Raw genomic sequence first — 24807 nt, forward strand, 5'->3', positions numbered from 1 at the left:
AAAAAAAAAAAAAAAAAAAAAATTTGATGTGTTCTCTACAAGTAATCATACAAAATAATGAAATAATATAAAAGCTATTATTATATATTGAGAACCTCCTACATGTCAGGCACTAAGTTAAGTGACTAGGACAGAATTTGAATCTCGCTCTTGACTTTAGTCAGTGATTGGTCTAGGTCCTATGGAAACAGATTTGAGCAAGATATAGTCTCTTTTCACAGGGAGCTCATAGCCTGTGAGGAAGGCAGACAATTAAATGAGCAGTATGCTATATACCTCATGAAGAGCACAAAGAGTTTATATTTATACACATTTTTGTGGAGGACATTTTACCAACATTTTTGTTGCATATTACAGGTTTATCATAATTTGATGGCTTTACGAAGACCCTTACTGTGAGTTCCCCTTTCCCTAGTCCTGCCCAGGTACAAGCATTGAAGATCCTTACAGACAGTCCCAGCTACATCCTCAAGCCTGGAAAAACACAAAGAACTCCATTCCCACCAGTGGGTAAGATTTAGTGTAAGTCCTATTGCCCCAGATCTAGAATGCCTGGTTGAGCTTGCCCGGTAAGCCACTGCTCTAGCAGAGGGCCCTGCCCCTCTAGCCCTGCCAAGTTCTGCATTGAGGCTGGACCCTCTCCTGCAGTCTGGAGAGACCTGCCACCTGTAAACCAAGACACTGGCCAGAACAACCAAAGCCCAAAATTCTGTTGTTGTGCTTGCCCATGGCGATAAGAATTAAGGAGAAAAATGAAGCAGGAAAGGAGAAGTGCTTTACAATATAAAATCGGATGGTCAGGAGGGCCTCATTGTCACTGAGTAAGGCCCTGAAGGAAGTAGATGAGCCATTCAGTTGTCTGAGAGAAAAGCAGATGTGTTTGGTGAGAGACATGCCCAACGTGTCTAAGGAACAGCGGGGAGGCTGGTGCGTCTGAAGCTGAGCAAGCAAGGGGAGAAGTTACAGGGGAAAGTGTGGGGAGTGGGACAGGTGGGACGCAGAGTCTGCAGGACCTCGTAAGTCCTTTTGAGAAGAATGCAAAGTATTGCCATAGCAGATTTTACAGTGGGCAAGTCACTCTAGTAGAAAAGGCCTGGACTTTGAGGTCTGATGGACCAAGTTTTTTTGTTTTTTAATTTATTTTTGAGACAGGGTCTTGCTCTGTTGCCTGGGCATCATCGCAACTCACTGCAACCTCCAACTCCTGAGCTCCAGCAATCCTCCTGCCTCAGCTTCCCGAGTAGCTGGGACTACAGGTGCTACTTTTCTACTTTTTGTAGAGATAGCGGGTCTCGCTCTTGCTCAGGCTGGTCTCGAACTCCTGGCCTCAAGAAATTCTCCCGCCTCAGCCTCCCAGAGTGCTAGGATTACAAGCACCAGGAGTCCAATCAAGTCTTAAATTCCAGTTCTACCATATACTAGATGGATATCCTCAGGTAACTGACCTAACCTATCAGTTTCTTTGTTGGTATCATGGGATGATTGTAAACCTCACCGGGCTGTTGTGATGATCAAATGAGAAAATGTAAATAAAGGATAACAGTAGTTACTCAATAAATGCTTCCTTCCTCACTAAGAATAAGAAGTAAAATATATGTTTTCTTTTAAACCCAGAAACCCAGTCAGCCTTTGGGCTTTCAAAGCTATGGTTAAAGAAAACAACTCCACCATCTAACGGTTTGATGGATTTAGAATGCTGCTTGAGAAAAAACAAAAAATGTTTCACTTGGCAAAACATGTTTCAGTTTAATTAAATTTAGAAACATATATTTACAGACAAATATCCTGCAAGTTTTAAATAGTTAGTGTTATGCAGGCTTTTTTTCTTGTTTAAACAAATGCCAGAAAAAAGTCTCATCAAAACTGGAGTATAATGCCTCTGGCTATAGACAGTGGATTTTTGCAATGATTTATCTTTAAAATAGAACAATGTGTGCCTTTGGAGAATTGCAAATTAACGAGTTTGTCAATTCTCTGTAAAAGCTGTGTTTTAAAATATAGCCTATCTTTATATGTAAGCCTTATCAGGATTTCTTAAAATTCTTACTCTAAAAAAAATAAAACAAATCATACTAAAAGAATCCTCACAAAGATTTAATGGCAATCTCAAATCTCAAGGCTTCGGTGAACTAATTTAAAGAATATTTTTTTAACTTGCATCCATAACAAAGGTGCCATTATATATTAGTTCTGTTTGAAACTTTGAACACAAACAGTGTATCATATCCCAATTGGCCTTTGTCATCACACAAGCCATAAGCTTCCACGGTCCTCTCTCCACCCATATATTCCCATCCCTGTGGCCGTCTCCACCACAAATCCTGCCACCAGCCTGTTGATTCCAATACCTAGGTGAAATTCTCGTGATAATAATAGCTAGCATTTTTTGTGTGTTTATGATGTGCCAGGCACGGTTCTAACACATATTACATGTTTAAATAATTCATTTAACCCTCCCAACACCTTGTGAGGTTGACACTATTATTATATTATCCCCGTTTTACAGAAGAGGACACTAAGGCACAGAACCTGTAAGTAACTTCTTCAAGGTCACACAAGCGGTAAGTTGTCGCTCCATAAATTAATATAACTATATTAGAGACAGAAATGGTCTCAGGAGTTTTTCGGGGCTCTGTCCTGAAAGAATATGTGAACATGTTAGTTTGCATATCAAAAGCTGCTCCACCTCAGGAGGGCATCTCAAAGGTCAGTAGCAGCTGCTTCCCAAGGTGACGCTGCAGTCTCAACCCCGTGATTCTCACCTGCTTTGAAGGACAAAGCAAGGTCTGCATGGAACCACAGGATGAGAGCTGATCAAATAGTGTCCACTGGAGAGACAGATACCTGAGGCTAAAAACAATTAGCCCAAGGGACAGTTCCTGCTTGACTTCTGATGACCTGTCTCTATCTGCAATAACTAGATAAAGAAATATGGAGCCACTATATTTTTGTTTAATCCTTCTGTTAAGTGATAGCTTTATCTTAGAACTTATAAGTTTGTCCTTGAAAGTTTTTGTAACCAGAGTTAGTTAAGGGATCTATAGAAGCCTTTTGAAATACCTGTAACCTAAAACAAACTACCCGTTATTACATAAATCTGTTACCCCTGACAACTGATTTCTGTACCTATAAATACCCATGTAAAACTTCACTTGTGGCCTTGCGATTCACGGGGATATTGTAGGGATCCCTGAGTACCCCGATTTTTGCCTTTTATCTTTATATATATATAAAACTATACCTTCATCTCTGTGTATTCCTTTATGTCTGTTATTTTCCATTTTCTATTATTTTCTTATGCTTTGCAACAACCCCTACCTAAGGGACCCGATTTTTTGCTGGGAGCGTAGCTAACTCCCTGCAGTAAGTGGCAGAGCCAGGACTTGCGCCTAGGAAGTCTGGCTCCCAACACTTGCCCTCACCTCTTGGTCACACTATCTCCACATCCGTGCTCTCTTCATTCCCAATAACCTTCACTAGGCGAAGTAAATATTTTTAAAACTCATCAGACTCTACACTTAAGATCTGTGCAATTCAGAGTATGTTAATTATACTCCATTTTAAAAATAGGGAAGAAAACATACTGTGATGGACATCCTCATACTTAAATTGTTTGCAAATTAAGACCATTTCCTAAGGATAAATTTCTTGAACTGAGATTGCTAGATCAAAGGATATGCATATACATATGTTTTTAAAATATGCGATATTCATTTGTACATTCAAAAATATTTACTGAGTTAATACCTTGGCCAACACATTGCCAAATTGCCTTTCAGAGTAATACTCTCACTAGCAGATTTCTTAATACGTGGAAATACTAGGTTTCAAAATTTTACAAGTGTCTTTCCCTTCACATTTTTTAAAAAATTTTTTAATTTTTTGAGACAGTCTTACTCTGTGGCCCTGGGTAGAGTGCAGTGGTGTTATTATAGCCCACTGCAACCTCAAACTCCTGAGCTCAAGCAATCCTCCTACCTCAGCCTCCGAAGTAGCTGGGACTACCAGCATGTGCCACGAGGCCAGGCTAATTTTTCTATTTTTATCATAGTAGAGACAGGGTTTTGGTCTTGCTCAGGCTGGTCTCAGAACTTCTGAGCTCAAGTGGTCCTCCTGCCTAGGCCTCCCAGAGTGCTAAGATTACAGGCGAGAGCCACCACACCCGGCCTCTTTCACCAGATTTTTAAAAACACATCCCTTATTTGAATTTATACTTTTAAAAAGTTATTAGTGATCATGAAATGTTTTTCCATATGCTTATTGATCATTTATATTTTTTATCATCTCTACTATCTCTACTTATTTCCCATTGAGTTCTTTGTTCCATTTCCCCCCACTGGTATTCATCCTTCACTTACTGATTAGAAAAAGCTTGTTAAATATTAAGGATATTAACTGGTTTTCAGATGTTTCCAATACCTTTTGAAAGTTTTTCATCCTTCTCAAAATCCTGCTTATAGAATTTTTGATAGAGCATTTACATTTTTATCTTTATGGTTCTTGTCTTGGTCATTATATTTAAAACAATCTTCCCCACCTCAAGATAATATAAATATTCTCTGACACCCACTTTTAGTAAGTGGGGCTAATCTGCATAGTTACCTGGGACATTGCTATGCATCCGAGGTTCCTACCTTAGTGAGTAATCCCTTCACAGTTGGTTTGCCCTCAGGCTGCAGGAAAAGTGGGTTGGCAGCTTGTACTCGAAGAACATTCTGTAACACTTTAATCCATTCTTCCAATATATTGGGAGAATCTGCAGTCAGATAGTATGTGTGTTTTTCAGTGGTCAACTAAAATGGGATGAGAAAAGGCATAGGAAACTGTAAAGATTTGGGATTATTAGCATTTCCTTGTCCATTCTTCAAACATCATTACTTAACATGGAAACAAACATGCTCAACCTTGAGTCCTAGGTTCTATAATAAATAAATGACTCCATATAATTTAGAATATTTTAACCCTTTGTGAAAATTATAATAATTAAATTTTTGTTGAGATAATTTTTTAATTTCAGTTTACTTTAAAACATTTCTTAGTATTAAACTTTGGGGTCATGATTTTGTATCTTGTTTAATTGTCATATTTTCCTTTTCTCCCTTAAATGAGCTACAGGCTCCTGGCTGTTGAAATGAGTAGCAGAATAATTGAAGACTATAATAAAATAACACATTTTTTAGCAATTAAAGAGAAGAGTTTTTTATATAAATGAAAAAATTAACTATAAATAAAATGAGAAGACCTTGCATATAAGAAGAGAAATTCTTGGAACTAATATGTGATCATGTATTATGAACTCATAATTTTCCAGTCTTAAATTAACCACACTGCAAATTTTCTAGAGATTTTAGAAGCTTACAAATGATTCTTAACTGCCATACCCCAAGACAAAGTTTTCCCTGATTCTCCTTTCTGAATTTTTGAGTTTTCAGGTATAATCCACTGGAAACATTGATAATGTACCTTTCTAGCAAATGTTGTCTTCCACCCTCCAAAGAAGCAATACAAGAAAATAATGGTTATTGAAAGCATTTCAGAAATAAAGTATCTGAATTTAAATTACATATACAAGACTATCTCAGCAGTCTATGTTTTAAATGTAACAGGTTTTGGGAAAAACTGGTCTATGTGTGGATAACATGGGCAGCAGGACCTCTATGGTGTGCATTGGAAGGACAGCCCCTCTGCTCACCAATATCTTTCTCACTTAGTTGTTATGGCATCTGAAGTTCACATAAAAACTGTCATTTTTTGATTCTACATTACAATAAAATACAAACACTTCTGAATTTAATAGTACATTATACAACTAACATCTTACTGGGAATTAATTTATCAGATGAGTAGCTTAACAGTTTGAGAGCTGAAAACACCTGGGAGATTAAATATGGGGAAAGAAGAATATAAAGGAAGAAAGGTAAAGAATGTGTAGGTGGGAGCTGTCCAACACAAACAGCTTATATTACAGATTAATTACAGCTAATATTACAGATTAACTAAAAAGTCTGGGAGTTTCACATATTTTTGAGGCATCAAACTGACCCCAAAGTGAATAAAGGAATATTGAATTACCCAATGTCCTTTCCATTAGCTTGGATAATTAAGAATTGAGTTCTGCATGATACAAAAAAAAAAAAAAATTAAGTACCTGAACCGTTTGTTTGTTATCTCCTCTTAAAATACTGCAGGATGTACTAAGTTCAATATGGCCCTGGGGTTTTCTAATTACATCACTCTGTATGAAAGGAAGAAAACCAAATGTAAAGTGATTAACTTTAATAGTAATAATAATAAATGCTTTGTATTATTAATTACATTACAGGGAAGAAAATCAATCAGAAGTTTGATTTATAGTTTAAGGAATTCACTTCTAAATGGCAAGCACGTTCCACTCACCGGAGATTTGTAATAAAGCAATTCACCACCTTTCAGAACAAACCACCTCCGCTTCCACGTCTTGACTTTACCACTCATTTTTAATAAATAGCCAGATTTTTCCAGTGGTTCCTAATTTTTAAAAGATGTAAAAACATTTTTAAGTTTCCTTTTGGAGGCTCAAACTAACTGATTCATTAATTTTTAAATATCTGATTCAGTGTTTACATTTTTCCCATTATCACTAGAAGATGAACAAGTTTTAGGGAGCTTCTGCTCTGGCTGTGAGTACTCTGTGTCTGTGGAGTAAGCATCAGGAGGAATAGCATAATCACTTTCAGAAGCCACAGAGGAGAGAGACACACCTAAAAGAACAAAGAAATAAATTGAGTCAATATTTAACATTGTAGTGGTCCAAATGCCAGGTCTGAGCTCCCCTATGCAATGCAACCATTCCTAAATGACAAGCCTCCCTAGACCAGACTTATTCTCATTCCTTTGGCCATGAAGGGGTAGGGACTGTCATGCAAATTTCCAAGGAGGTCAAAGGAACATGAATAATATTTTGGTATGATCACAACCACGGCTATTTTTACATATATAAAATACATACAATAGTCTACTAACGCATATTTTATTAAGAATTAAAAATACATGTATGTACATATTGACGTGTAGGAAAATACATGTTAAACCTTAATTTATCAAGAGTTTCACAATCACATTTTAAACCACTTAATATCTGTAATCACTTTTAAAGTAACTTTACATTTTTAAAATACACAATTTCAGTAGTACTTTTCATGTCATTCTAATAAACTACTAAATAATTTACAGATTTTTAAAAAATCTTTCATAAAAAAGAAGCAATAAAATCTAAAGATATAAACAGACTATTTCATTTGCCAGCAGCTATAAAGTAAAATTCAATGGAACATTTTCATACTAATTCACTTGACTTTATAGAAAATTACTTGTAAATTGCAAGCCACATATGGAGGGTCACTACAATTGGTGATGTAGAATATATTAAATAAAATCAAGGACTTAGGTCATTATTTATTACAATATCCAGCTATTTTTAAAGTGTTTATTGACATTTAAGGGACACATTAATACAGAGTTACTCTTACGACACTACTCTTTACTTGACTGAGACATATTAATAACAGTTGTGCTAATATCTTTATTTTTCATAGAATAACAAAAATTTAGACCTATAAAGGACCTCAGAGATTGTCCTGGCTAATGCCCTAGTTGTCTAAGGAGACTAAGGCCCAAAGATTAAAGAATTTGTCCAAAGTCACATAGTTAGGAAGGGGCAATATTGGAGTGTCAATCTCAGGCTCCCAGTCCCAGGGCCAGTGTGCCAGGCACTCTCCCAGGTGCTAGGGATAAAGCAGCGACAAAACAGAAAAATTTTGGCCCTTATAGAACATAGATTCTAGTGGAGGGAGATCAATGACAAACAGGCAGTAAGCACTAAGGAAAAATAAAACATAGAGCACATTAAAGAGAATAAAATGAGCCAGCCATAGAAGAAGGACAGAGGACTGCAATTTCGTTGTGTGGCCATGGTGGATCTCACTGAGAAAGGATCATTTGAGCAATGTACTGAAGAGGGTGCGGAAATCATCTATCTAAACATCTGGGGGAAAAATACCAGGTTGAGGAAACCCTAGTGCAAAAAGGTCCTGAAATAAAAGCATTCCTGGCATGTTCAAGGATAGCAGGAAGCCCAGTGAGGCCAGAGCTGAGTAAGGATGGAAAAAGGAGAAGATAAGGTCAAAGATGTAAAAGAATTATGTAATATAGCCATCATGAGGAACCATTGCAGTCTTTTGAGCAAAAATGTGCCATAACCCCCTGATTCTGGCTGTGGGGGGGGGTGGGGAGGGCAAGGTGAGAGCAAGAAGACCAGTGGAAGCCCAAAATGTTAACCCAATAAAATCTGAGCAGCTCCAGTTGAAGCCGAGGGGTTTGGACGTACCCAGAGGTTCCATGGAACACAGTTTGGAAACCAACAGAGACACCATGTTGCATTAAAGGCTTTTATAAAATACCTATGTCATTTAGTGGCATTAGATCTCTCTGTAACCTCTACTTATGCACAAAATTTCTTCAAAGTCCACTAAAAATCATAGACACATGCAAAGTAAAGTTTTGGTTGGTTTCTAGTTTATTATCAGATTAAACAACAAAGTTTTAGGTACATTTTCCACCACTTAGCAGTACGACAAATTGAGCTGAAATAAGTCTATCCCACATATTATCCAAAATGCCACACGATAGCTATAAAGAGAAACCTCATTTTGGCCAATTATCTCACTTTATTCCAACAATAAAGTGATGTCTCTCGTACAGACAAGATAAGGCTAAAAACAAACCAAACTGAAAAAAAAAGACTATATAATTTGTCTGCAATCACAGAGAATTAAGAAGAGAATCAGAACTAGAACATAAATGTCTCAGTCCTAGGCTAACGCTCTTTTCACTATGGTTTAAAGCAAGCTCTTTGACTTTTTAAAAAAATATTCTTATGAGGATAAAATTCCCAATAAATATTTTGAATAATATGAAGTTGCCTTATATGCCTCTGATTTTCTCTCACCTCGTTTCATGGCTCTAGGGCTGCCTGGCCCACTCCTACTGCGCGTGTCTGACTCTGATGTCCGGGAGCTGGATCTGGAGCTGTCTTCTTCCTCTGACCCGGAGGAGTCATCCAGGAAAGGGCTGTTACTTATTTGGGTTGCTTTCTAAAGAAAAGTAGAATGGCCTCCCTGTATCCATCCCTAAAATCACCTCTCTCTTTAGACATAGAATGTTTTGCAGGAAGAAGTCTTAGAATATGATTTTTTAATAGGAAGTCAAGAATATATTTTGCCATTGTCAAAGTCATGTTGTTAAACCCCAATTCTAATTAGCAAGGCTTTTATCAATTATAAAAGATTCCTGAAAACATAAGGTTGTTGATACCTGATGATCCTTATTTAGGTACGTCAAGTAAGGAAGGGGTACCCTGCACTGATACAAAGATCTTCCTAAATTAGCAGTTTTCATTACATCATTAATAATATGTTTCCTTTAAACAATTAACAGCCATGAGTAGTCAGGGGAATCACATGGAACACAACAAAAGTAGACTCAGACCTCTAATACTGATAAGAATAAATATCATCTCTAGATCTTTCCATTTCTTTTTTTATAACATATTAATATGAACATCTAAAACTCTCTATAAAAGGAGAGTCTGTGTAAAATGTTAAGAATGGAATCTGGAGCTTGAATAAACAGTTTTCTTCATCCATCAAGAAGAGAACCATGTGCTTAACAGTAACAATAATGAATTACCCCCTTCAACGTTGTATACACTGGGGTTGTCATATTCTTGTATATCAGAGATGTATAAAGTCCCGATGTAGTATATGAAAGCACTGCAATAGAATCTGAAACAGAAAACAACATTTTTTTAAAATAAAACCTTCTAACTATTAATAGCATATTGGTCTATTGCTTATGAATATGAATTAATATGATTTCCAGTTAAAGAGATATTAGGTGAACACATGTGATTACTAATTACTAATTAGTCTACTTTATGAATTATGGCATTTACAGGTTTATTTATATACTTTTTTACATGGTTTATTATTTCCTCATGTGTTCTAGTACCCCAGCTGGTCTGTAGGCTCTTTGAGAGCTTTTATTTCTTTGTCATCTCCGTACACACCTAGCTCAGGCTGGACAGAACTAAGTAAAATCAACTGCTTACTGACTGATTCAGTGAGTAGTACGGTATGAAGATGATCTCTGACTATTTATAGCCCTATTACTGACATGGTATTAAAACATCATCATTCTTAAACTTTTATCAGATGAATCTGATGTTGAAGATTAGAATATAATTTCCTGAATGGTAAGAACAGAAGATAGCTGAAAAGGGACAGAATATTATTGTTACCTCTAAGATATGAATTAGTGGTGGGATAGAGAGGGGCTGGTAGAAAGAACCACAAGAAAATTTCCCTTTTTATTCCATACATTTCTCTGTTGTTTGATTTTATTTTTTGTAATGGGCATACATTGTTTCTTTAAGAGTCTCCAGGAAGGAAGGAAGGTAGGAAAGAAGGAAGGAAGGGAGGGAAAGAAGGAAAGAACAGGGAATATGATTTAAACCCTGGAACAAAAGAACATAGAGATCAATATTTTTTGTAATTTTAAACAGCTGAAATGCCACAGTTTCTCTGCTTTAGTTTCTTTTAGGTAAAATCATACATTAGAGTTGAAGACATTTGTGTCTCTATACCAAGTAAAATGAATATCAATTTTAAAATATAAATCAGCAACCTTAGAAATCATTTTTTGAAAGTTTACGTAATTCTATAGATTCCAATGACTTCAGACATTCAGGAAGTTCTTTGCTATTGAAACAGCAATACAAAATCACTGACTTCTTTTTTTTTTTTTTTTTGAGACAGAGTCTCACTGTGTTGCCCGGGCTAGAGTGCCATGGCATCATCCTAGCTCACAGCAACCTCAAACTCCTGGGCTCAAGTGATCCTCCTGCCTCAGCCTCCCAAGTAGCTGGGACTACAGGCATGCGCCACCATGCCCAGCTAATTTTTTCTATAAATTTTTAGTTGTACAATTAATTTCTTTCTATTTTTAGTAGAGACGGGGTCTCGCTCTTGCTCAGGCTGGTCTCGAACTCCTGAGCTCAAACAATCCACCCGCCTCGGCCTCCCAGAGAGCTAGGATTACAGGCGTGAGCCACCGCGCCCGGCCAATCACTGACTTCTTAAAATATTTTTTTATTGTGGTAAATAACACATAACATAAAATTTACCACATTACCCATTTATAAGTGTACAGTTCAATAGTGATAAGTGTATTCACATCGTTGTAAAACAGACCTCTAGAACTTTTCCATTTTGCAAATCTCCCCCTATCCCCTGGCAACCACCATTCTACCATACTTTCTGTTCCTATCGATTTGACTACTTCAGATACTTCATTTAAGTGGAATCATAGGGTATTTGTCTTTTTGTGATGGTACTATGTTTTTCTATTATATTATCACTTAGCATAATATCCTCAAAGTTCATCCACATTGTAGCATGCAAAAGCACTTACTTTTATTCACGTTCTCCACATTGAAAGCCTCAGACATTCGAATGCCTGATTTGGCTACAGCATAAATTCTGCTTTCCTAATGTAAAAGAGAGATTTGAACAGGGTATTTAAAGCAAAGAAATGATTACTTTTGGTACACTGTTTTTCCTTTGTTCTTCATTTAATATTCACGAGAGTATAACATTATTATAAAACAGTATCAGTGCCAACTAAAATATGCTATTATGAATAATACTGCAGAGATTTCTTCCATCCATTAGTCATTCCATTATTTATCTTTGTTCCCAAATTTTTTGGCTGGTATTTTAAATTCTTTCGAAGACAGGGAAAAAGTAAGAGAAAGCTTATTCATAATCACTGACTACATGTAAACACTACCTTCAATATTCTTAGCATTCTAGATTATGGTTAAAGGAAAAAAAAAAAAGAAAAACCTTGAATAACTGTAGCAGGAAGCCAGAAACCATTCACAATCATTGACTACACATAAACACCACCTTTAACATTCTACCAATCTGGGACACGGTTTAAAAAAAAAAGGAAAAACTTGAAGTCAGAAATCATAGAGTAGCATTAAATGCTATCACTTTCTTACTTCAACGTACGTTTCAATCAAGTAGAAGAAATAGCTAAGGTCAAACAATAAATGCATGTAAGAATTGCAATGGAATTTATATTATCTTGTTCCAAAAGTAGGTTACTTTGTTTTCTCTTTTTCTCTGACAGAGACCTCAGAAATAGGTCTGGAAAAGCTTTCACCCCTACCCCTATGAGGAAAGGGACCCCAGGTGGCTCTTAATGCATAGATCACCAGGTCTTGAATTTTGTAGTGGGTCTAATCTGGGCATAGGTGACTGGATCAGGACATAGTGGGCAACTAAGGCTGTCCTCTTCAGGCTAGCCAGCAGTCTGAGCAGGAGCTTGGCATGAGATCTCTATCAGGGACACTTTAGATTGAAGTGTGGCTGACTGAATGAATCAGATGCAATTTCTTTGAGTGTGTGGTTGGGAGATACATGCACAAACACAAACCAGCAGAGTGGGCAGAATAGAAAGACATACAAAACTAAGGCAGTAAACAGATGTGAGGCAGTTAGAAGCCATGAGAGAGTCGGTAAGAGTAGTTAGTAGGAGAAGAAAGACAATCGCCATAGGCCTGACAGGATAAGCTGAGCCACTGGAGCAGAGGCAATGGGTGTCATCTGTCTGTAAGGAGCTGACTTGACTATCAGAGGTGCTGCTGAATCATCACATGTTGTCCTACTACAGTGACTATTACATTTTGAATGATATTCCAGTTCAATAAGGATACATTATGCCTTAAAATAAACTCTTAAAAATCCTTAAAATAAACTCATATTGACTGAGGTAACTAGAACACATCTCTTTTCCTTGAAACCTGAAAATACCTAGCAAACACAGAAATAAAACTTCAAACTTGGTCAGTCTGCTGGAAGGCTTTTTCAGGAATAGCTTCATTAGAGGAGGAGAAGACAGAAAGGCAAAAAAGTTGTAAAATGGTTTGCCAAATAAAATGAACTTGAAAGCCTAACTTAAATCTCTGAAAATCTCGATATAATAAAAGAGGCAAAATTTCAACTTCTCACTGCCTAAAGGATAAAATAATTGGAATTCCAGAGATTCACATGCCATTAACTTCCACTTTTTTTGTGTCATCCAGAATTTAGTAATAAACTCCAGACAGTTTCATGTGCATACTGAAATGAAATGTCCTCTTGAAAGCAAATAAGAGCAGATACATCTTAAGGTCTGAATTTATACAAGGAAAACACGGCTGCCCTAATTTACTTAAAATTATCTTAGTCACGAAATAAAAAAAAAATAATAATAAAAGAACATGACTCCAAAAACCAAAAAATCCTGCAATCCAGATGTTTACCTGGAGGCAAAGGTTGAATTATGCCAATACGTGAAGAAAAACTTAAATCTATAAGAACAATCATTTTGCCTTGTTTCAAATATAGGAAGAATTTTTTTTTGATCTAGCAATATGGATATTCCTAAGAAGAATCACACAATTGATTGGGTAATTATCATATTAATAGTCAATGTTTCAAGGGAAGAAGATTCAATCTATTCTAGATCTGTAGAAGGATGCTTTGGTTACAGCAATGGATATATAAACTCATGAAGAAAATTAAATTTCCCTTAAAGCCAATCGAGTAAATGACCATGTTCAAAAACTGATGACTAAGAATAGTTAATTGTCCTGGTTCAGAAATGACCCAAAAGTATCAGTTAGGGAGAACTCTTCTTCCCTACCCTCCAGTGTTTTCTTCCATGTGGAGGTAGCTCCAGTAAATGAACACTCCTCATCTCTCTCCACCCATCCACTTTCTCCCCTCCAAGAGGAGTGGTGTAATGTGATTGGTAAGCTTAGAGGGAGAAACTAGCACATACAGCCCGCACCTTCCTCTCTCCTTTCTCTTGAGAAGTAGCTACCTGAAGGAAATAAGCGTCTGTTCTGTTTCTCCAGGTTTTAAGTTTTAGAGGAGCACAGCCGCACTGGAGGAAGCCTGTGGTGGTCCAGTGCTGCCTGGGACTGAGTGAATAAATCTAGCTAATTCCAAAGTTCAGTCCAGGAAAGCTCGTTTGCCCACCAATTCTCTAAAAATCAGTTTTATCAGTAAATAAGGTAATATTTTAATCTCCCATCTGTCTTATCAGTGTCTTATTTCTCAACTGATTCAGAATTTGGTGGGGGAAGAGAAGAGGAAATTATATTCTGAAAACTGGAAAATGTCCAAACAAAGCTGGATTTGAAAAGGAACAGGAAAAGAAGTAAAACCTGAAAATGAGTGTTGAAGAAAAACTACTGTGTCTGTGTTGCACACAGCAATATAATTACCCAAGAAGGAAAACGGTGCAGGGGAGGAGTTGGAGGTTTGCTACATGCTGCCTTCTTTGCAGAGTCACAAATTTCCTGCTCATCTGAACATGGAGATTCCAGGGAGTCACAGGAAAATAATCCATCCTCACAACTTGTGTCCATAGTCTCTAAAATTTCTGTATTGTCACCATCAACTAGATCAAGATCAGTTTCCTGAGGTCTCAGTGGTCGTATCATGCTTATAGCATTTCTGTTTGCACCAAACATCCTGTCGGAACTTAACTGTGGCTGGCTTAAGTGCCTTTTGGCTAGTGCTACACTTATACTGAAAACATTAGGAATCCTTAACTTTGGGGGTGGCAGGTTTGATGAAGGCACTAATTGTGTTCCTTTTCCAGGGAGTGAGTTAGGATGTTTTGGAGTTAAAGCTGGCGTCAAAATAGGGCTTGGGGTGTTGGCTTCACTTGATGAAGATGAATAATCCAGTCTCTGAGACTGAAATTTTTTATTCAGTTCATCTGAGGAACTATCTTGTTCCTTTTTACTTGATTCAGAATTTCCCTTTCCAAGAAGACTATTCTGAGCTTTCCATTGTGCCTCCTGTTGCCAAGAATATAGCTTCTTGTGTTCCGGTCTCTTTATGCCAAAAGTCTCTTCTTCAAATATAGAACTACTGTCGTCAGATGCTGTCAGATATGTTTCGCTCCCCATCCTGCTGCACTGGACTCCCTCCTCTGATGTGTGACTGGAAAGGGTGGACGTGCACCTGGACTTGGATCTTCCTTTGCTTCCATCTTCCTCATCAGAACTCCAGTCACTCACAGGAGCCCCCGAATTCTGGGATATGCCACCCTCTGTTCCAAAGCTTGTTCTTGTATTCTGATTCTGTTCAGAGCCACAAGGAGTTTGATGCGATGTTCTCTGGCCTCTGTTGTTTTCTAGAACTTGGTTATCAACAGACTTTTCTGGAATTTCCATTTCTAGAAAAGGATAGATCGTATCAGCATGTTGCCCTTAATAATCTTTCTGTACATTTAGCTTTATGGAACTACACTGCTGAAACTGGCAATTTCATATGAATAAAAGTAATTTTCATTATCCTTTGTTAGCTTTATGTCCTTTTTAAAAAAAAGTTTGAAAACTATAAGCTTTACATAAAACACAGAGTCCTAACACTTCAATGTAATCGTTTCGAAATTAAACATTTTTTTTTTTTTTTACAAAGAAACATGCTGGGAAAAAAACCTGACAACAGTCTAGAGAGAGAAAATAAGAGAAACAAAATGTGAAATAGGGCAGTTTGACTACCAAAGAAAGCAGCCACCAAAAAAACAAACACCATTAATTCTATTTTAGAAGCAAAGAAAATGGCAACCTTCTTTCAACTAAATTTCAAAATTATCATAAAGTAAATTTAAGCATTATAAATACAAAGCTATAGTTTAAGAAACAAACTTTGCACCCGAGCATCAGTACATGAAATAAGCAAAACCATGAAGAAAACATAAACAGGGAAAAGCTTTCTTTGTTCTACTTTTGGTTTAATCATAACCACAAAGTATGTTTTTATAATAACACTCTTTAAAAATGTTTTTAAGTATGGCTTATTTTTATTTATACCATAATAGAATAAACCAATGGTTTCATAAACAATGAATTAAAACTTTAGACTGAAGAGTAGAAAACAAACTTTGAAAACATAAAAAACATATATATGACCTTCATAATTAAGGAACTAGAGGCTGAACAAATAAACTCTAAAATTTGGTATCAGGTAGTTTGTTAAATTTGCAAGTGAGTAAGAGCTTTAGGGCAGGCAACCTCAGCTGTACTCACCTGACTGTTGGAAAGGGGGAAGGAAATTAAAATGGCTTCTCAAAAAAGAAAAGAAAATGCAAATAATGCACTGAAAGCAAGGAGCAAAGGAGCCTTCTGATTGGAAAAACATTATGGAGTTTTCAGAATTTCATAACCAAGCATAGAGGCTAGAGAGAGATAGTTTTTAGGGTTATAATTTTTCTCCTTTGGAGGAAGGAAGCTGGAACTGAAAATAGAGAAGCAGCCTCTCTAAAGTACTTGGGAAAAGTCAACAAAAGAGATTCACTAGAGATGGAAAAGCCAGCAGATGCATAGCAAAGCAAAATTTAGAGGTGCTTTGAGACTAAAAGAAGAGTAGAAATCTGCACACAGAACCAGGGTTTAAACATCTAGGTAAACATTTTCCCTTTGAAGCAATAAAGGGAAAGTCAAAGCAGTCACTACATTATCCTCTAGGGTTCTTTTCTTTATAAGTTTGGTATGCCATATTTAATTTCCTGCTTAATACTAGGTAATTTTTTATATTTTAAATAAATAATGAACAGGAAATTCATAGTTCTAATCTGAAACTCAGCTAAAACAAGTACAGTACCTTGTAGATAGGAATATAAATTTTAAACTTTTATTTATTTATTTTTAAGAGATGGGGTCTTGCCATGTTGCCCAAGCTGGCCTCAAACTCCTGGGCTCAAGCAATCCTCCCAGCTCAGCCTCGTGGGTAGCTGGGACTATAGGCATGGGCCACTGCACCTCACTTTTAATTTTGAATATCACTTCCACCTACTGCAGGAAAAGTATTAAGAAGGGAAAATCAGCAGGGCGCAGTGGCTCACACCTATAATTCCAGTGTTTTGGGAGGCCAAGGTGGGAGGATTGCTTGAGGCCAGGAGTTCAAGACCAGCCTGGGCAACATAGCGAGACCCCTGTCTCTACAAAAAATAGAAAAACTAGCCATGCGTGGTGGTACATGCCTGTAGTCCCAGCTACTCAGAAGGCTGAGGCAGGAGGATCACTCCAGCCCAGGACTTTAAGGTTGCAGTGAGCTATGATTGCAGCACTGCACTTCAGCTTGAGTGACAGAACGAGACCCTGTGTCTCAAAAAATAAACAAATAAATAATTAATTTTTTTTTTTTTTTGAGACAGGGTCTCCCTCTGTCACCTGGGCTAGAGTGCAGTGGTGCCATCATAGCTCATTGCAACCTCAAATTCCTGGGCTCCAAAGATCCTTCCAGAGATCCTCCTGCCTCAGCCTCCCAAGTAGCTGGGACTACAGACTCGCACCACCACACCAGGCTAATTTTTCTATTTTTTGTAGAGAGAGGGTCTTGAACTCCTGGCCTCAAGCTATCCTCCCACCTAGGCCTCCCAAAGTGCTAGGATTACAGGCATGAGCCACTGCATCCAGGCTAAAATTTTAAAATAAATAAATTCAAAGGGAAAATCAGTTTCTCCTATGCATTACTGGCAAATACTCTCAGAAAACACAAAATAATTAGATACACAAAGTTAAATTCTGTATTGCTCTTTAGAAATACTTTCATAAAACACCAGTTGTCAGGAAAAAAATACACTATATTTGGATTAATCTTAGCAAATGATTTGTCCTTTTTAAAAAATGCCAAAGTAAATACCTATAGTCCATAAATACCTTCTATGTCTTCTCCTTCAGCGAACTCAGGTTCTTTAGATGAAGTTTTACGCATTTCCTCAGCTTTTACTACTTTAGGAGGACTCCTTGCTCGAGACAAAAAGCATCCAAAGGTCAAACTGCTCAGGCGCTGGCCTTCTGAAAGCTTTAGCGTAGAGACAATGGATGTTTTCTTTCCTTGAACTACTGCAAGATCATTAATCAAAATTAAGATTTGAATATTTTTATAGCCGTTTGTTAAACACAGAACCAAAGCATATTAAAGACTTGGACAAAAAACTTGAAGTTCATCTTTATTTACATATAATGACATTGAACCTTCAATGATGAGCATCACATGCCTATATTTAAAATCTGGGCCAGCCCAGTGGCTCACGCCTGTAATCTCAGCACTTTTTGGGAGGCCAAGGCAAGAGGATCACTTGAGCCCAGGAGTTAAGAGCTTCAGTGAACTATGAGTGCACTTTGTCCAGATTAAGCAAAAAAGCAAGACCCTGTCTCAAAAATAAATAAATAAATAAAAATAAATAAAATCTGTTGTATATACTTTGAATGTTCAAAATATTTTTTAACAGCAGAGAGGAAAAATATCTAATCCCTTTAAGAGTAGTTAGTTCTCAACCAAAACAAACAAATAACAGATTATAAATAACTAGAGAGTTATAGCTTCTTGTAAAATCAAGTGTTGATAAATACCAGTTAAGTATTGGTAAAATTTATGCAGTATGACACTAACTGTGAGGAAAACGGGTTGCTTTGTTAAAGCAACCAAAGGAAATTTGGATCATCATTGGGGCAAACAGCACATTATCACTATAATGACTTACTTATCTTAGTTTTCAGTGGTGAGAAGAAAGCAGGTGGAGGGGCTTGGTCTATGGTGACCAAAATATAAAGTGCCTTAATCACTTCTTTAGAGAAAAAAAGGAGGTGGGGGTAAAGAATTTAGACAGCTAGTGGAGTGATTATTAGATCAACAACTAATCATGGGTTTAATTCATGTCTAGGACTTTTAACATTGCTGCTTGTAAGATCTAAAAGCATGGTGATCCTAGTAAGAAAAATTTCCAAGGAAATTTCTTAACTCTAGGAGAGCACCAAAGGATTAAGTTAAATAGCAACTGATAACTGAGTACAGTATAAGAAAAATATCTTTATACAGTATTTTCCTTTAGATGTATCTTTTAATATTTTCATGTTGATCATCTCTCATGCTAATATTATAATAACTATATATGCATCTACATTTTAAAATTACTACATTATATCTATTCTTCTCAAGTCCAAGCCTAGTTTCCAAGGATTAATACCTCTTACTCTATAAGACCTAAGAGGCTGCCAGTGAAGACTAGAATTGTAAGCTAAGGATATCAGGGAAAATAACAAGTTTTGGGGAATGGGCTTAGTACATCTAAACTATTTCAACAAGGGTGAATGTCACACAGACCTGAAACTGTAATTCTAAACATAGAATTCCAGATCAACTATAGGAGCATCTATTTTTTTATCATATAGGTGGAGAAAATGATAGCAGTTAGTATTAATATGCAGTAGACAAAATGTTTTCATATGTCCTATAATCAACAATTCTATATAATCCCCCATGAAACCAGTAAGGCACTATTACAATCATGATTTTACTAACGGGAAAAACAATTTCTGGAGATATAACACAGTTGTTAAAAAGCAGGGCATTAAAGCTGACTTCAAAGCCCATGTTCTTCCTACCATATCAGTATTTTTCCAGCGTATTTTGTGAAACCCCAGAGCTTTGTGGAACTGTCCCAGAGGGTACAAGAAGAGCTGTGGGTGAGGCTAAGTCAGCAGAACTGTGGACCTATCACTCAGTGCTGCTTTTACCTGTCTTATTTACTGAGATTCTACAGAAAATTTTATTTATTTATTTAAAAAAGGTGTTCTGTTGCTAAATAAAGTTTGAAAACCTCTATTCCAGGCCATAGGTCTAAGAAGCATGAACTACACATACACCCTGCTTGATTTATACCACCTTTTCAACTCAATGTTCACTTGAATGGCTATCGCCAGAACAGTGTACTAAGTGTTTAGTAAATCTCGGCTGAGCACAGGGACTCATACCTGTAATCCCAGCACTTTGGGAAGCTGAGGCTGGAGGACCGGTTGAGGCCAAGAGTTTGAGACTAAGTAAACCTTTATCAGATGATAGTTATGCCATCCATACTTAAGCTTTGAAGTTGAAAGAAAGTAACTGTATGCATTGAAAAAATTTTACTCATTTTTCAATGAATAAAATTCATTTTATTCATATCATAAGCTTCTCTTCAAAATATTCAGGCTGTAAGAATTTCAATCACTGTTGAAAACCATGATACAAAGCAAAAACAGAAAATAACATGACTGATTTACTTTTTTTAATCAAATATACCTTAAATTAAATATTCAAATAGTGTTACCCTCTTCAGGTTATTCACTAATGTCTAGCTGTGCTGCCCAATATGGTAGCCACTAATAACGTATGGCAATTTAAATTTAAATCACTTCAAATTAAATAACATATGAAATTCAGTGCCTCAGTTGCTCTACTCATATTTCAAGTGCTCAATAGTCACACGTGGCTAGTGGACAACATACTGGACAGCACAGATACAGAATACTTCCCTCATCACAGAAAGTTCTATTAAAAAGTGCTGATCTACAGTTTGAAGACTAAAAGTGCAGTCTAACAATATTATCAATTTTTAAATTATGAAAAGTGACTTCAGAGCTTGTAAAATGTTCTTGTGAATTATCTCAAGAGTGGCAAATATTCCTTTTGATTTAATATTTGCAAGCAGCCAAAAGTTATAAAGAACTCTGGAGGTACATGTCTTTATTTTTTTTTTTTTGACAGAGTCTCACTGTGTTGCCCAGGCTAGAGTGCCATGGCATCAGCCTAGCTCACAGCAACCTCAAACTCCTGGGCTCAAGCGATCCTCCTGCCTCAGCCTCCCGAGTAGCTGGGACTACAGGCATGCGCCACCATGCCCGGCTAATTTTTTCTATATATTTTTAGTTGTCCGATTAATTTCTTTCTGTTTTTAGTAGAGACAGGGGTCTCGCTCTGGCTCAGGCTGGTCTCGAACTCCTGAGCTCAAACAATCCACCGGCCTCGGCCTCCCAAAGTGCTAGGATTACAGGCGTGAGCCACAGCGCCCGGCCTGGTACATGTCTTTCTAAATAGCCCAATCTCACTGCTGACATTCTTGAGTTTGTAAATGGATCATCAATGGATACTCCCATTTGACAGGATTCAAATCCTCATCCAGAAAACCCAAATGGGGAAAGGCCATGAGTGAACTGTCTGAGTGACATCTACGTCCAACTAACCACAAGCTTAGGCATCTAAGAACGTACAGAAGTGCCTCAGAGCTTCTCTCAAAGAACGCTAAGTTCAGTGACACGTTCAGTACGTGTGAAGAGAGGGAGCCTGCCTCCTCCAAAGGCCACAATGAAGTTACAATTGTACCATATCTGCGACTCCATGATCCCCACTAAAGAGCCTATTCTCTTTCTGAGACCAAAGTTCAAGTCTTCTTGGACTTTTGGAGTACATGCTTCTAGAATATAAATACTTTTACCCCACTACCTGCTGTGGTAAGGCGGCCTCAAGGCCACATGTGGCCCCCTAGATCCTCAAGTGCAGCTCCTTGACCAAATCCAAATTTTACAGAACAAATCCTTTTAATAAAGTTTGAATTCAGTCAAAAGGCCGCATTCAAGGATCCAGAAGGCCACATGTGGCCCCAAGGCCACAAGTTTCACACCCCTAGTTGGAACCCACTGCTCACGGTCCCTGACCTCCTGGTTTAATGTCAACGTACAGTACTTTCAACAAGTTGGACTCTCTGGGACTTATTATGGTTCTAAAAAGGGGACAGATGGAAGCCCTTTAAGAATAGAGAGAAGCAAAATGAATATCTGGTCATATTTTTCTGACCTATGTAGTGACCACTTTGGAAGATCTGTACGTCGTCAATCCTATCTCTTTTTGTCTTCCATTTTCAGGCCCAACATTCACTTGGGTGCAGGAGTTCTGGTTTGTTTAGAAATTCTCTTTCATTTTATGACAATAACTTCTTGTATGATGTTATAATTGTGTCTTTGAAACACCAGAAAAAAATAGTAAAATCTTAAATAGCCAAATAAGCTATCTTAGTCAAAGTATTTGTACCTTGTAGTTTTGACTGCATTGTTCTTATCTCTTCAGTTTGGTTTTGGTTGATCAAACGAAGATTCTGATTTTCCAATTCCAGCTAAAAGAATATAATGGTATTCTTTTATATAGAGATAACGTTTTCAAAATATTCTAATAAATTATAATATTTAGAAAATGTTAATATCTAGTTATTCTATCTGTAAGCAACATAAAAAAGAAATAATAAGCAAATATCAGATTAATTTTCAGCACAGGCTATCAATCTAGATAATTATGACATTAACATTTATTTTTTCAAAAACTAAGACTTTTAAATGTTTTCACCCCTTATGCCTTTTCCACTGTAAAATTATTTTAAACCAAAATATTTCAGCATTAAACTGTCACATAAACTAAATAATGTATGCTTCTCAGATACCAACCAAATACATTAATTTTGTGAGATATACACATATGTTCTATAATTATTTAAAATTAACTAATTAGAACTAAAATTAACTGATCAGAATGAGGCTATTTACCCTGATCATCATGAGTCTATTGATATGTTTAATTTTAGAAATACATTGGATATTAAAATGAAAGCTACCTATCCCAATTTTGCCAAGAGACAACAGCACCACCAACCGATCAAAATTTTTTGTTTCCTTCAAAATAATCATACATTCTGATGATTTATTTATTTAAAAGAAGTAAAAGGTAAAGAAAAGGAAAAAGATAGTAATAAATACCTCATTTAACTTAACTGTTACCCATTCTTTGATTTTAGCTGCTTTCTCTTCTATTATTTTAGCTTCTTGTATTCTTATTTGTTTCTGAAATAACATTAGCAGTTTGTTTAGTTCAAACATGAACTCACTGGTCTGGAAATGTTACATCATAAATATACAAGGCAAATCCGCTTAAACTGTGTTTCCAAGTTAATACATCTACCCATAAATTACCAAACAAATTTTAAAAAGAAAAAAATTATCCAGCAGATACAATAATAAACGACTGCAAGTACTGTGAGTTTTAACAACTGCTATTCTCATTCCCTGAAAGATTATACACTAAAATCAATCCACTGAATTCATCAACAAAATAAACCATCTCTGGAAATGGTCCAGGATTTAGAACAGTAGCACAGGGGTCAGCCAAGGTAGGGAGAGGAGAATACGAACCTCCTTAGGAACATGGCTTTTTCCCCCTTAAATGCTAGCTTTCAAAGATAAAAGAAAAATAATCATTAAGAAACTACAGCTCACATTTACCAACCTTAAAATCTGGTTATGCTCATAAAACTGCCGAGAATGTGACTATCATACAAATCACAATGGGTGGGGCCTGGGAGTGGTAAAAGGCTGAAAACATTGACCTAAAGAAACACTGACCCCCAAGAAATAGAAAAAAAATGCTGAAAATAAACAACAATCTAACACATTTAACAAAGCAATTTCATAGTGGTCATATTTAAATGATGTTAAATGACCATTTAAGTAAATAACTCTAATATGATTTTTAAATAAACTAAACACTACACTTGTTTTCATTAAAGTGGTTTAGAAACAGTGTACACATTTCTAAGCAGAAGGATTAGTGTCAAACATAAACATTTAAAATATAATGGTCTATAAACATTTCCAATACCCCAACAATAACAATTTATGGACATATATCGCTGCTGATAACCAAGTGTTTCCAACCTAAACATTGCATTTGAACTCTAAAGTTTGAATGTTAAGGAGCATTGTCACATTCAAAAGTGGTAAATCTTGCCTTGGAATTTTCCCCAACTTAAAGTGAATACCATCTTGCTTGTACCTTTCACCAATAAATGTGATACAATCCTATGGGTTGACAGAATAAGTAAGATTTCTAATCTTTGTGCTTACGCACAAATGAGTACACTTATTTAGAACTCTTTTGATGATCAAATTCTTCCTAACCTGCTCTTCAAGTTGCAGTTCCAAGTTTTGAATGATGTCATCTTTTTCCTGTATTAGAGACTCCAGATCTTGACACTTTTTATATAACCTTGTCTCTGATTCACTGGTTTGAATATTAGCTGCTTTTAACTTTTCTTCCATAACTTGTACCTAAATTCAGAGGATAAAATATTAAAATTGTGCATGTATTTAATTTATCATAGTATTAAACTTAGAATTTTACTTTAACGTTATATAGATTCCTAAAAGGTATCATAAAAGGAAAATATTAAACAGCAAAGTTTAACGTATTTAATAATTATAAAGTCTAAAGACTATTTTGCCAAGTGGTGTTACCTCTGAAGTACATAAGGGTACATACATAAGGGATTCTCAGAATATTGCTATCGTATAAAGTAATAGTGTATTAATACATGTTTCCCAGAGCAAGAATAATATGCAAAGTGTGTATACAAGTATAGAAACAGAAAATTTCCAGCCCTCATTTTTTCATATTTTAAACTAAGTAGGAACATAAAATAAAGAAGGTGAGTGGTAAGATAAGACTCACACTGAATAACTTGGTATAATAACATATTTTGGAAAAAAAATATTGATCTTAGAAGAAAAAGAAGCATATACACAATGGAAAGGGGGGGAAAAAAGAACCTTAAAGCCCCAAATGATGAAATCATAAAAAAATAAAAAAGTGTGAGAGTCTAGATATAGATGGGAGAGTACATTCAGTGAGAGCTTACTGATTCATTCATTTGACAAATATTGATTAAATACCTGCCAACTGCCAGGCATATTCCAAGCCCTGAGAAGGCATCAGTGAATAAAATAGACCCCAAAATTTCTTCCTGCATAGCAATTACATTCTAATGGATGAGAGAGAT

General features: G+C 36.4%; 1 protein-coding gene across 1 annotated transcript in view; it reads right to left on the minus strand.

Moving 5' to 3' along the window:
• The window catches only part of PLEKHH2 (pleckstrin homology domain containing, family H (with MyTH4 domain) member 2), a 97410-nt gene that overhangs the window by 49717 nt on the left and 22886 nt on the right, over window positions 1-24807 (minus strand). The window contains exons 3-14 of the mRNA XM_012653810.1: window positions 23930-24079; window positions 22733-22816; window positions 22017-22098; window positions 17828-18013; window positions 14378-15339; window positions 11509-11584; window positions 9727-9821; window positions 8987-9131; window positions 6604-6740; window positions 6397-6507; window positions 6149-6235; window positions 4635-4793 (exon numbers count right to left, since the gene is read on the minus strand). Coding sequence (XP_012509264.1) covers window positions 4635-4793; window positions 6149-6235; window positions 6397-6507; window positions 6604-6740; window positions 8987-9131; window positions 9727-9821; window positions 11509-11584; window positions 14378-15339; window positions 17828-18013; window positions 22017-22098; window positions 22733-22816; window positions 23930-24079 — 2274 coding nt within the window. The remainder of the gene's footprint in view (window positions 1-4634; window positions 4794-6148; window positions 6236-6396; window positions 6508-6603; window positions 6741-8986; window positions 9132-9726; window positions 9822-11508; window positions 11585-14377; window positions 15340-17827; window positions 18014-22016; window positions 22099-22732; window positions 22817-23929; window positions 24080-24807) is intronic.

Source organism: Propithecus coquereli, unplaced genomic scaffold, assembly GCF_000956105.1.
Source record: "Propithecus coquereli isolate 6110/MARCELLA unplaced genomic scaffold, Pcoq_1.0 Scaffold43, whole genome shotgun sequence".
In the NCBI taxonomy this organism is placed as follows: Eukaryota; Metazoa; Chordata; class Mammalia; order Primates; family Indriidae; genus Propithecus; species Propithecus coquereli.